General features: G+C 45.7%; 1 protein-coding gene across 9 annotated transcripts in view; it reads right to left on the bottom strand.

Annotated features, from left to right (window-relative positions):
* ANK1 (ankyrin 1) overlaps positions 1-13,779 on the bottom strand; it is a 127,105-nt gene that overhangs the window by 12,381 nt on the left and 100,945 nt on the right. For 7 of the 9 annotated variants that reach the window (XM_064585501.1, XM_064585503.1, XM_064585508.1 and 4 more), the window contains one exon: positions 3,001-3,559. In XM_064585501.1, the coding sequence (XP_064441571.1) occupies positions 3,001-3,559 (559 nt within the window). The remainder of the gene's footprint in view (positions 1-3,000; positions 3,560-13,779) is intronic. The other 2 variants (XM_064585505.1, XM_064585510.1) reach the window with 1 other exon arrangement.

The following is a 13,779-nucleotide window of genomic DNA, read 5'->3' as shown; positions in this document are numbered from 1 at the left end:
CCAGAGCTGGAGGGATGGGCCTCCTTGAACAAATCCCACAGCCTGCACACAGCTGCCTGTCCTGTCCAGAGAGGCCCAGATGGTCTGTCCGTGCTGTCCAGGTGGAAAGGGCCATAGGGACCAGTACCACTGGCCCCATCCCTTTAAGTGGACGCCTCTCCACCCTGGGTTCCTGACGCACTTGGCTCACCCAGATGGGCGTCACCCAGGTCTCCACGCCCATCACCTCACCGCCTCCCCTCCAGCCCTCCGGGCCACCTGCCCTCCACAGTCCTTATCCCAGCACTCGTCCAATAAGGTGGCCACTCTGTCCCCTGGAAACACACTCTTCTATGGCTTCCAAGACACCACATTTGCCTGATTTCCCCGCACCCTCTCTGGCTACCACTTCTCGGTGTCCTTTGTTGGTTTCTCCTAATTTCTCTGACTCCTGAACATGGGAGCACCCCAGGGCTCCGTTCTCAGACCTCATCTCTACCTACACCCACAGTAAGCTTATTCGGTCCACGGCTTCACACCACATCTGTGTGTTCTGCGTGCCCCGGTGTGCACACAGCATCTCTTCCTTGACCTACAGATGTGTAGACCCAACTGCCTCCTGCACATCTCTGCTTTGGGGGTCTAATAGGCATCTCGGGGATAGCACAGTCAAGTCCACACTCATGACCTTCTCCCCAGCCTGTCCCGCCCAGTCTTCCCCACACTGCAGTATAGTGTCTTCGTCCTTCCAGTGGACAGATCGAGGGTACCAGTAAGCTCTGATGTCTCTCGGTCTCTCACACTCCACGTCTTGTTTGTTCAGTGAACCTTCTGGTTCAGCTTTCAAGTATATATCCTGAGCACAATCACTTCTGGCCACCAGCACTGCTACCATCTTGGTCCATACCAGCAGCAATGCTTGCCTCCTGGCTCATCGCCCTGCCTCGAGCCCTGGCCATGTCAGGCTGCTCTCAAGGCAACTGCCTCATCTCCTCACTCCTCTGCTCAAAACCCTCTGGGGGCTCCCCATTCCACCCAGTAATGCCAGAGTCTTTCGTCTTTCTAGAGCCTCAAGGCCTGACATGTCTGGCCCCATTACCTCCCTCAATCACTCTGCTGTGATCAGTGACCTTCTCACTGTTCCTCGACTGTGCCTACTGCAAGGCCTTTGTGCTGGCTGGGCCTTCTGCTGGATATGTGCCCTTCGTATTCACATGGCTCACCCCTCAATTCCTTCTGCTCTTTACTCCAACGTTGTGGTCTCAGGCTTCCCTCATTTCGGCCATCTCCTCTCCACATACATACATACGACCTATCTCCCCACTTTTATTTTCCTTTTTTAGCACCATCACCTAACTTTTCCCTTTTCTTCTGGGGGGGAGGGGTGGTGGTGGAGAGGGGCAGAGGGAGGAGGGAGAGAATCTCAAGCAGGCTCTATGCCCAGCATGGAGCCCAACATGGGGCTTGATCTTACAACCCTGAGATCGTGACCTGAGCCAAAATCAAGAGTAGAATGCTTCCCAACTGAGCCACCCAGGGGCTCACTTCTCCCTTTTAATTACTTTCCATTTCATTGGCTTCATCTCATTTATTGTCCGTTTCCCCGCTAGAACATAAACTTCTTGCAGATGGAGGCTTTTGTCTGTTCTGTTCAATGCCACGTTCCCTGCACCTAGGTATGGTTCACAGGTGCCTGGCACACAGTAGGCGCTCCATACATACTGTTGGGGGAGTGACCGAAATTCCCCTGTCCCCACTGGAAGGCTTACCGCGGTCAGAGGCCCAAACTGTACCACACCGAGGCCTAGCACCAGGCCTTCTGGTTCCCCGCTGCGAGGCCAGGCTCCTCGTGGTGCAGCGGCCGGGCCAGCATGCAGTGTGCGCATTGCGCACCCAGTCAGTGCTGCTCAGTGACTGGCTGTCCCAGGTTGTTGGGGGGTGGCCTCGGCCACAGGGATGCCACCCACCGTTTCACTCTGAATCCCCATGGGCCCTGTCCATCCAACTCTCACTGTTCATCAAAGGATTCGTTTGGGAAACGAAAACGAAACGACATAAATCCTTGCTGTCTCATCTTGTAAATGGTCTTCTTTCCCTCCGCCTAGGGTATTCGAGCCACACTGGATGGACCCCAGGGAAGGGCCCAATCAGCCTGGGGTTCTGAGAGGGCCAGAGGAGCCAGGGGCGTGGGAAGAGGAAATGAGAACAGGTTGCCCGAGGCCTGGCCAGACCTGAGCCACGCGGGTATGGTGGGTGTGCACAGCCTTCAGGGCCCGCATGGACCATCTCCTTGCTTTAGGGAAACTTTAGGAAGCAATTTCGGGGGAAAGGGCCACTGCGGCTCAGCTTCTATGGCAGTCCCGGGAGGCCAAAGCGGTTCCCCGCACTCCACCCAGCCCCAGGGGTATGGTCCCCCCACCCCGCCCCAGCCACGGAGGTGAGTCGGGCCTGAGGCCCAAGACCCTCAGCATCTGCCCCCACGGCTTCCTGGTGCAGGCCCAGGAGCAGCCCAGGAGAGCACCAATCTCTCCACAGTGGAAAGCTCTGCCCTGCGCCTACTAAGCCCACCAGCCTCACACTTTCAACAGGGTAAAGCAGAAGGGCACCATTATCAGCTCTGTCACACGCAGGCTGTGTGACTGCCTGAGTCACTCCCCTGGGCCCTGGTGCCTCTAGGTTTCTAAATATGGTCTTCCCCAATAAGCACCCAATAATGACAGGGGCCCAGAGCACCTACCCTCAGCTGCACTCGAGAGAGGTGGCTGGCCCGAGCCTTATAATCTCTCTCCTCATGCCCTTCTCTGTGCCAACAGCCCCCCCACCAGCCTCTCTCTGGCTGGCCACACCCGGGGGGCATCTCGGGCCAAGAATGGCCTTTGCAGATCACGGCTCCACGCCCACAGGACAGAGGCCTGAGCGACGGCTCCCGAGCACCTACCAATTCCCCCTGTGCTCCCCGTAAGCCACAATGTCCCCTGAAGCCTGGGAAGACGGATCCTGCCCCGGCAGCCCAGCCCTTACCTGCCCTGGCGCGGCTCCACCGCCCGACTCCCGCCGGGGGACTCTGGGATGCGGGCTTGCGCCCTCTGCTGGCCTGAAACAAGAGACACTTCATTCTCTGAGTCCCGCCCTGCACCTGTGGAGTCCTCCTGCCTCTCGTGACCTGGCAGCTTCTCTTCTGACCTCTGACCTTCTTCCTGGTCAAGCAAATCGATAAGGCCATTTATGGCATCTGAATCCACTGTGTCGTCCTCCACGAGGTCCAGAGAGCCCAGCGTGGGGCCCTGGGGTCCCTCAGAGAGCACCCCCTCCGGCTTCCACTCATGGCCGGTGGTGTCCAAGTCCTCAGCTTTGCTGCACTCCAGAGAGGAGTCCTCAGCAGTGACCAGAGAGGGTGTGAGGCCCGCGGACCACACCTGCATGTCAGACATCTCCAGCATGGCGTCATGCTCCGTGGCCGCCAAGGGGATGGTGTCTATGACGGCCACCTCGTTCCAGTACTGGTCTGCACGCAGCGGAGAGGGAAGCGCGTAGTGCAGGGAGGCAGGGGACAGCAGCTCGTCCTGCAGCGAGGAGTAACCTGGATGGGCAGACAGAGGGCAACATGCTCCAGAAGCGATTTCTGTCACACACGCTTACGTGCAAATCCACGCACACGCACACGCACACACAGGCATGGCCATAGATATGCATGCACATTCCGGGTAGGGAGGCTTTCCAAGCTCAGTGTCCAATGCTCAAGCCTGTGGCCGCTGCCCAGAGCACGGGCGCAGGAAAAACAAGGCTCTGGGGTGGGCAGGGGACAGCCAGGAAGTGGGGGCGGAGAACAGAGCTCCTTTGCTGAAATGGCAAAGAGAAGAGACTGGAATTCTTTCTTATCCAGTTCAGAGCGCTAGATCAAGAAGCCTTGCTCCGAAGGATCTGTGCTCCAATCTGTCTCCAACCAGATGAAAGCCCACTTCTTGATGTCTGGGCAGAAAGAAATGTTGCTCTCTCTTTGCTCAAAACATCCCTTCAGCACAGTCCTTGGGGTAACCAGCCAGGGATGTCCCTTCAAGGGAGGGAACAGCCCCCACCCAGATCTGGGGCCAGTAACCAAGCTGCCTTGGAGGGGCCTGATGGGGTACACTGAACACCCACCCTCCGTGTGGTGGTCAAATGGGAAACCACTTGGTTCCAGATGAAGTCACTTTTCCTCAAGTTGCAGACTGGTTCTGGAAACTCTGAATGATCTAAAGTGGCATGAGTGAGCGTCCTAAGGGTTCAGAATAGGGGGCCGGGTCAGAGGGCAGCAGGAGGTACCAGGGCCATCGCGGCTGTGTCAGTGCTCTGCCCGGAAGCTCCTGGCCCGCAGGCCCTGCCGGCCCCAGGTCAGCGGTGAGCTGGTGGGACTGCGGCCCGTGAGCTCAGGCACCCACATGCCTGGCCCCGTGGTCACTGTGGCCTGTTCACACATCTGTCCCTTGAGACTGGCTCAGATACGCGTCCCTGCTAGTCTTCTGCCCGGCTCTGGCATGGGCTCCCTCATGTTCAGAAGTGACTCGGAGCCTGAGTGAGGGGCACATGTAAGTGCATGAGGAATCTGAGGGCGAGACGAATGGGCAGTGTTCCGTCAGTTGGCTCCTCCTCTAGCCAGGAGTGGGGGTCCGTGGATAGGGCAAAGAGGGCCTCTGACTCCCCTTCAGAGCTTGTGCCAATCTGTGGGTGGGAGAAGGGACCGGAAGACAAGCTTCTCCATTCGGCTCAGCTTAGCTGGGGAACCGGGGCCTAAAGACCCAGTAACGCCAAAACAGGACCCCTGGGTCTGGGCGAGGCCGCCCCACAGTCTCTAGGGGCCTTCCTGTGCCCAGAGAAGCCCCTAACCTAGCATCCACACTCTTCGTCCCGCCACTCACCAGCGCCCCCCCGCCCCCCGCATCCAGCTCTTCCCCGGGCTTGGCCTTTCTCCCACAGAGATGGACCCTCCTCATCCCCAGGCTGGACACAGCTCCGGCTCTCTCACTGCTTCTCTACTGGAGACAAAGCTATCTGTGGCTATCTTCACTCACTTACTTGTTCAACCCAAAGATACTAACTGAGGGCCACTTACATGCCGGGGACTGCGCTAGAGGGTTGAGGATTACAAACACACCAATGCGTGCAAACAAGACAGGTTCTCTTCACCCTCTGTTTTCTTGACGTTTTCCCAGCGACTTCGGCTCACCTCGTTTCCGCCCCCCCACCCCCCGTCTTTGAACCCGTCCTGTGTTCCCCTGCTAAGCTGGTTCATGGGACAGTACACTCTTTGAAGGCAGGGATGGTGTCTCTCTCTCCCTCCCACTTTCCTAGAACAGGATTGGGACTCCATAGGCCCTGGTGACTACTGCAGAACTCTCCAGATGCGTGAGGAGGACTTGTGTCCCAGGTGCCAGAAACCATGCTGTATGATTGACAGACACCCTCTCTTCATCATCCCAGGAGAGTTTTCTTCCTGACTGATCTCTAAGTCTCTGTGGTTCCGGAGCCCACGATGAGAAGTGGGGGGAAGAGACCATCAGGTGCTGGGTGGCTGGAAGGGTAGCACTGCGCTTGCAAACTAACAGCTCTGGCCAAACGAGGAGGAACAAAGAAGAGGTGGGAGAGTGGGAGAAATGAGTGGGCCAAATCTTCCTGTGTTAAATCCAAATCACTGTATGTGGAACCTCGACCTAAGGAACTGGGAAACCAAGGTCAATGGCCTTCAAACCCTCCATGGAAATCTCTCTGGAATATATGTGAGCAGAACATTTGAGAGTCAAGTGATTATTTTTCTTATTCCCCCCCCTTTTTTTTTTAAAGATTTTATTCCTTTACTTGAGAGAAAGAGCAGAGCGAGAGAGAGCACATGAGCAGGGGGTGGGGGGACAGAGGGAGAGGGAGAAGCAGGCTCCTCGCTGAGCAGGGAGCCCAACTCGGGGCTCGATCCCAGAACCCTAGGATCATGACCTGAGCTGAAGGCAGATGCTTAACCGACTGAAACACCTAAGCACCCCTCTTCCTATTCTTGAAGGCATTATTATATTGTTTCCATGACTAATTAAGCATCTATTTTGTAAAAAAAAAAAAACAAACAAAAACAAACAAACAAAAAAACCCTAATATGTTATTTTTAGTTGTCACAACAACCCTACAAGGAAAGCAATATTTCTCCTACTCTATAGATTAGCAAACTAGAGGTTCAGGAACTGGCTCAGGGCACACAGTAAGAGTGGTCTTGTCACTAGATTTTGCCATTAGTATCTTTTAAAATTGCTTTATTGAAGTATAGTTGACATACAGTAAGTGCACATATTTTCAAGTAGCTAATTGGATAAGTTCCAAGAAACCATCACCACAATGAAAAGAGGGATATTCATCGCCCTTGAAAGGTGTCCTCACGTTTCTTTGCTATCCTTCCTTCTGCGTCCCCGTTCCCAGGTAACCACCGATCTGCTTCTGTCACCGTACATTAGGTTGCATTTCCCAGAACTTTCTATAAATGGACTTACACAGTGTGTACTCTTTTCTGTCTAGTTTCTTTCACTGGGCCTAGTGATTTGGGTATCACCCATGCTGTTGAATTCATCGATGATTTATCCATTGTTACCGCTGAGCTGTATTCCTTTAGGTGGATACATCACAGGTGGTTCATCCATTCACCTGTTAATGCACATGTGAGTTGCTTCCAGTTTGGGGCTGTTACAAATAAAGCTGCTTGTCCGTGTGAACATATGTTTTTTCTTTTGGGTACACACCTAGGAACCGAGTGGCTGGATCATAGGATAGGTGTATTTTAACTTCTCAAGAAGCAAAGTCTTTTCCAAATTCGTTGTCCCGTTTTACATTCGCACCAGCAGTGGATGAGAGGGCCAGTTCCTCCCTATCCTCATTGACACCTGGTATGATTGACCTTTTCCATTTTAGCCATTCTTACGGGGGGGTCGTGGGATCTCCTTGTAGTTTTAATTTGTATTTTCCTAATGACTAACAATGCTGAGCATCTTTTTATGTGTTTATATGCCATCTGTATCTCTTCTAGGTTAACTGTCTGTTTAAATTTTCTACTCTCCTAAAAATTGGACTGTTTGTTTTCTTCTTACTGAGTTTTGAGAGTTCTTTATATATTCTAGATACAAGTCCTATATCAGATGATTATTTCCAATATTTTCTCCCAATCTGTGGCTTAATTTTTCACTTTTTTAACAGTGTATTTTGAATAGCAAAAGTTTTTTAAATTTGATGAAGCCCGATTTATCATTTTTTACAGATTGCACTTTTAGTGTCGTAGCTAAGAAACCTTTGCCTTAACCAAGATTTCTAAGGTTTTCTTTTATGTTTCCTTCTAGAAGTTGTATAGTTTTATATTTATTTCTAGAAGTTTTTATGTTAGGTTTTACATTTAAGCTGCCATCCACTTTGAGTTAATTTTTGTATGTGCTGATGCAAGGTATGAATGCAAGTTCATTTTTGCTTATGAAAATCCAATTATTCCAGCCCCACTTGTAAAAATTACCCTTTCTCCACCGAATTGCCTTTGCACTTTTGTTGAAAATCAGTTGTTCATATAGATGTCGTTCTATTTCTAGACTCCATTCTGTTCATTAATTTATCCATCTTTTGTTGTTGTTGCTGTTTGTTTTTTTTTAATCAGGAATGGATATTGGATTTGTCAAATACTTTTTCTGCATCTATTGTGATAATCATGTGGTTTTTCTTTTTTAGTTTGTTAATCTGATGGATTACATTGATTTATTTATTTCCATTCTTTTAAATTTATTAAGATGTGTTTTATGGCCCAGAATATGGTCTATCTTGGTGAATGTTCCATGTGAACTTGAGAAAAATGTGTATTCTGCTGCTGCTGGATGAAGTAGGCTATAGATGTCAGTCACATCCAGTTGATGATGGTCTTGTTGAGTTCAACTGTCCTCACCCATTTTCTGCCTACTGGGTCTGTCCATTTCTGACACAGGGGTGCTAGAGTTTCCAACTCTGATAGTGGATTCATCTGTTTCTCCTTGCAGTTCTCTCAGTTTTTGCCTCCCATAGTTTGATCCTCTGTTGTTAGGCACATACACGTTAAGGATTATTATACCTTCTTGGAGAACTGACCTCTTTATCATTATGTAATGCCCCTCTTTATCCCTGATAACTTTCTTTGCTTTGAGGTCTGCTCTGTCTGAAATTAATATAGTTTCTCATGTATTCTTTTGATTAGTGTTAGCATGGTGTATTTTTGTCCATCCATTTACTTTTAATCTACATGTGTCTTTATATTTAAAATGGGTTTCATGTAGACAAGATGTGTTTTTTGATGCATTCTGAGTCTTTTAATTGGTACGTTTAGACCATTGTCCCCCAAAGTGATTCTTGATATAGCTGGATTGATATCTATCCTATTTGTTACTGTTTTTTATTTGTTGCCCTTGTTCTTTGTTCCTATTTTTATCTTCTACTCTTTTTCTGCCTTTTGTGGTTTTAATTGAGCATTTTATATGATTCCATCCTTTCTCCTTTCTTAGCATATTAGTTATGCTTCTTTAAAATTTTATTTTTAGTGGTTGCCCTGGTGTTTGCAATATACACTTATACAGTCCACTTTCAAATAACACTACAGCACAGGTAGTGTGAGTACCTTATAATAAAATAATCTTAATTCCTCCCTCCCGTTCCTTCTACCACTGCTGTGCATCACTCCTCATTCATTTCACTTACACATAGCATATATGTATGTGTGTGTGTGTGTGTGTGTACAGGCAGGCATAATTGAATACATTATTGCTATTATCATTTTGAACAAACTGTAGATCAACTAAGAGTAAGAAAATTTAAGTTTTTATTTTATTTTCACTTAATCTTTCTTTGATGCTCTTCCTTACTTTATGTACATCCAGGTTCCTCACCCATATTGTCTTCCTTCTCTCAAAAGAACTTATTTTAATACTTTTTGCAAGGCAGGTCTGCTGGCAACAAACTCCCTCAATTTTTGGTTGTCTGAGAAGTCTTTATTCCTTTTTCACTTTTGAAGTATAAAATTTTAGAGGATAAGGAATTCCAGGTTGGTGTTTTTTCCTCTCAACACTTAAATATTTCACGTCACTTCCTTCTTGTCTGTAGGGCTGCTGAGAGGAGTCAGATGTAATGTTATCTTTGTTCCTCTATAGGTAAGGTGTTTTTCCCTCTGGTTTTAAAAATTTTTTTTTCAGGATTTTTTTCTTTATCTTTGACTTCCTGTGACTTGAAAATGATATGCCTAAGTGTAGTTTTTGGCATTTATCCTACTGTGTTCTCTGAGCTTTCTGAATTTGGGGGTTGGTGTCCAACATTAATTTGGGTAAATTCTCAGTCATTAGTTTTTTCAAATATTTCTTCTGCTCCTTTCTTTCTTCTCCATCTGGTATTGCCATAATGTGTATGTTACACCTTCTGTTGTCGCTCCACACTCCTTGGGTATTCTATGCTTTTGGTCTTTGTTCTCTTTACTTTTTGGTTTTGGAGATTCCTGTTGACATATCCTCAAGCTCAGAGATTCTTTCCTCAGCCGTGTCCAGCATACTAGTAAGCCCATCAAAAGCGTTCTTCATTTATGCTAGTATTTCTTTCTGGTTCTTTCTTAGGATTTTCATCTCTCTGCTTATAATACCCACTGTTCCTACCTAATGCCTATTTTATCCATTAGAACCCTTAGCATATTGATCATAGTTGTTTTAAATCCCCAGTCTGATAATTCCAACATCCCTTGCCATGACTGGTTCTAATGCTTGCTCTGTCTCTTCAAACTGTGTTTTTTGCCTTTTGGGATGCCTTATAAATTTTTCTTGATATCCAGATGTGATGTACTGAATAAAAGGAACTGCTGAGAATAGGCCTTTAGTCATGCACTGGTGAGGTGTGGGGGGAGGAAAAGCATTCTCTAGTCCTGTGATTAGGTCTCGGTCTTTTAGTGAGCCTCTATGCCTTTGGACTATGAGCTTCACAAGTATTAAGATTTTTTTCCCACTACCTTAGGTGGAAAAAAAGGAGAGCTAGCATGGGCTGGAGTTGGATATTTTCCTTTCTCTCATGTGGATAATTTTTAAAATTTAAGAACGTTTCTCTTTTCCCATGTAGACATTGTCCACCCCTAAGTACTGCCTTACTAGGGTAGCATAATGCCCTGACTGTTGGGTTTTCTTTTCTTTTCTTTTTCTTTTTTTACTTTCTGTAATGCAAGTGCCTGACCTAAGCTTTAATTGCCCAGGTATCCACTTCAAAGATGGCTACCTCAAATAAACACATTGCCAGGCCACCTCCCCTGACTGAGGCCCTTCTGTTATGGAGATCTTGGTTGATTTCAGTAACTGATCATTTGGGCCACTTGATTTTTCTTTTCTCATGCTTTAAATTCCCACTCTTATGTTTTAAATGCACCAATAGTGAGCCCATGAGGGGCATCTGGGTGGCTCATTTGGTTAAAGTGTCAGCTTTGGGCTCAGGTCATGATCTCAGGGTCCTGGGATTGAGCCCTGCATGGGCTCCCTGCTCGGTGGGGAGTCTGCTTCTCCCACTCCCTCTCCCTCTGCCTGTCCCTCCTGCTTGTGCTCTTTCTCTCTCTCAAATAAATAAATAAATAAATCTTAAAAAAAAAAGTGAGCCCATGCAACCCTAGGTCCCCACTCTCAACCCCCCAAAAAGCAGAACCTCAGCCCCAAGCTTGATCTCTATCTCTCCTCACAACCTTGCTATGTGGCCTTAAATATGCTATGTAATTTTCAAGTTCTGTAAGTAATAAACCTCCCCACCCCAAAGCTTCCTGGTGGTTATTGCTAATGGACATCTTGCAATCATAATAAGAACCACAAGGGCTGGTCCAGCCACAATATTAGCTATTGATAGGCTGAGTCCACCACACAACTGGCATCCTATAAATTTTGATGTCTTGTGTTCTTACTTACATTCAACTCAGACTATATTCTAATTTCCCTTTCACTCTCTTTTTTGACCCATGGGTTATTTAGGAGTGTATTATTTAGCTCCAAATATTTGAGATTTGCAGATTTTCTGTTATTGTTTTCTAATTTAGTTTCACTGTGGTTAGAGAACATGCTTTGTCTCTATCTCAAATTCTTCTAAATCTGAGACTTGCTTTATGGTCTAGAATATGTTCCATGTTGGTATAAGTTCCAGATGCAACTGAGAAGAATGTGCATGCTGCTGTTAATGTTTATAAGTGTCAATTAGGTCAAGCTGGAGGACAGTGTTGTTCAAATCTTCCATACGCTGATTTTTCTACTTGTTCTATCAATTATCAAGACAGGGATATCAAAATCTCCCACTATAACTGTGGTTTTGTCTATTTCTCATTGCAGTTTTCTCAGTTTTTGCTCCATGTATTTTAAAGCTATATTACTAGGCACATAAGCATTTAGGATTGTCATGCCCTCTTGATGAACTACTTACAAAATTATTTTCGTCCTCACTGGTAATATTCTTTGTTCTGAAACCTACTTGTTTGATATTAATATAACCATGCCAGTTGTCTTTTGATTAATGTTAGCACAGTTTATCTTTTCTCATCCTTTTACTTTTAAGGAATTTGTGTTTTGATATTTGAAGGGCATAGTTGAGATTTACCTATATATTCAGTATGACTACCTCTGCCTTTTAACTGGAGTATTTAGACCATTTATATTTAATAAGATTATTTATATGGTTAGGTTTAAATCAATCACTTGCTAATTTCTACTTTTCTATTTATCCCATCTGTTCTCTTTTTCTTCTTTATATGTCTTCTTTTGGATTAATTAAAATTATGATTCCATTTGATCTATTTTGATGGATTATTAGGTATAATTCTGTTTTATTATTTGAGTAGTTGCTTTAAGGCTCATAATATACATCCATGACCTATCACAGACTACTTTCTAAAAAAGACTTATTTTGGAGAGACAGAGTGTGTGAGTAGGGGGAGGGGGAGAGGGAGAGGAGAAGCAGACTCCCCGCTGAGTGTGGAGCTTGAGGCAGGGCTGATCCCAGGACCCTGAGACCATGACCTGAGCAGAAACCAAGAGTTAGATGCCTAACCGACTGAACCATCCAGGCGCCCCTATCACAGTCTACTTTGAAGTGAAATTATAACACTTGGTATATAGTATAAGCACCTTATAATAGTACGTCTCCATTTTTCCCTCTTGACTTTTTTGACTTTTCTACTATTGTTGTCATACATTTTACTTTTACATGTTATAAACCCAACATTACATTATTATTTTTGTTTACACCACTGATTATCTTTTAAAGAGATTTAAATAATGAGGAAATAATGTAACTAACTAGAAAATTATGTATTTATCCTTGCAGTTAACATTTTTGCACTGTTAATTCCTTCTTATAGATCCATATTTCTGTCTGGTAGCATTTTACTCTGGCCTAAAAGACTTTTATTTATTTTCTTAACCTTGCTTGAAGCATGGGTCTCCTGGTGGTGAATTCTTTCAGTTTTTGTATGTTTTGCAAAGTCTTTATTTGCCTTCATTTTTGAAAGCTGTTCTTGCTAGGTATAGAATTCTAGGTTACTTTAGAAGTGTTCCTTAAAGATGTGGTCTACTGTAAAGATGTTGCTCCACTGTCTTCTGACTTGCACTGTTTCCAAAAAGATGTTTGATGTCATCCTTATCTTTGTTCTTTTGTACATGTCCCTTTTTCTTTGACTACTTTCAAGACTTTCTCTATCACTGGTTTTGACCTGTTTGTTTAAAATATGCCTTGCCATAGTTGCTCTCATGTTTCTTGTGCATGTGATTCATTGAACTTCTTAGATCTGTGTATTTATAGCTTTCATCAAAATTGGACATTTTTCAGCCCTTATTTCTTCACATGCTTTTTCACCCATTCTCTGTTGGGAACTCTATTTTCACACATATAAGGTCACTGAGGCTTTTCAAAAATTTTCTTTTCTTTTGGGTTTTGAAGAGTTTCTACTACTATGTTATCAAATTCACTAATCTTTTCTTCTGTAATGTCTAATCCATTCAGTGTATTTTTCATCCTACACATTATAATTTCCTCTCTAGAAGATTGGCTTGAGTGTTTTAAAATGTTTTCTATGTCTCTACTTAACTTTTTTAACACCTGAAATACAGTTATAATAACTGTTTTACCATTCTTGTCTGCTAATTGTAACATCTGTTTCAGTTTAGAGTCAGTTTTAATTGATTTTTCTCTATTATGGGTCACATTTTCCTATCTTTTTTTTTTTTTAAAGATTTTTTTTATTTATTCATTTGACAGAGAGAGACACAGCGAGAGCAGGAACACAGCAGGGGGAGTGGGAGAGGGAGAAGCAGGCTTCCCGCTGAGCAGGGAGCCCGACGTGGGGCTCGATCCCAGGACCCTGGGATCATGACCTGAGCCGAAGGCAGACGCTTAACGACTGAGCCACCCAGGCGCCCCCCTATCTTTTTTTTTTTTAAGATTTTATTTATTTGACACACAGAAAAGAGAGAGAGAGCACGCACAAGTAGGCAGAGTGACAGGCAGAGGGAGAAGCAGGTTCCCCGCTGAGCAGGGAGCCCCATGTGGGACTCAATCCTAGGACCCTGGGATCATGACCTGAATGGAAGGCAGACACTTAACCGACTGAGCCACCCAGGTGCCCCTCCTATCTCTATGTCTGGTAATCTTTAACTAGATATCAGACATTGTGAATTTTATCTTGGTGGGTGCTAGATATTGTTGTATTCCTATGAATATTCTTGAGCTTTGTTCTGTTATGTGGTTAAATAACTTGGAAGCAATCTGATCCTTTTGAGGTTTGCTTTCAAG

The sequence above is a fragment of the Mirounga angustirostris genome, unplaced genomic scaffold (genome assembly GCF_029215605.1).
Source record: "Mirounga angustirostris isolate CCGP_5_RB_7025 unplaced genomic scaffold, mMirAng1.0.hap1 SCAF_2, whole genome shotgun sequence".
Lineage (NCBI taxonomy): Eukaryota > Metazoa > Chordata > Mammalia > Carnivora > Phocidae > Mirounga > Mirounga angustirostris.
Note: the sequence above shows the minus strand (reverse complement) of the source record. Positions and strands in the feature narration are given on the sequence as shown.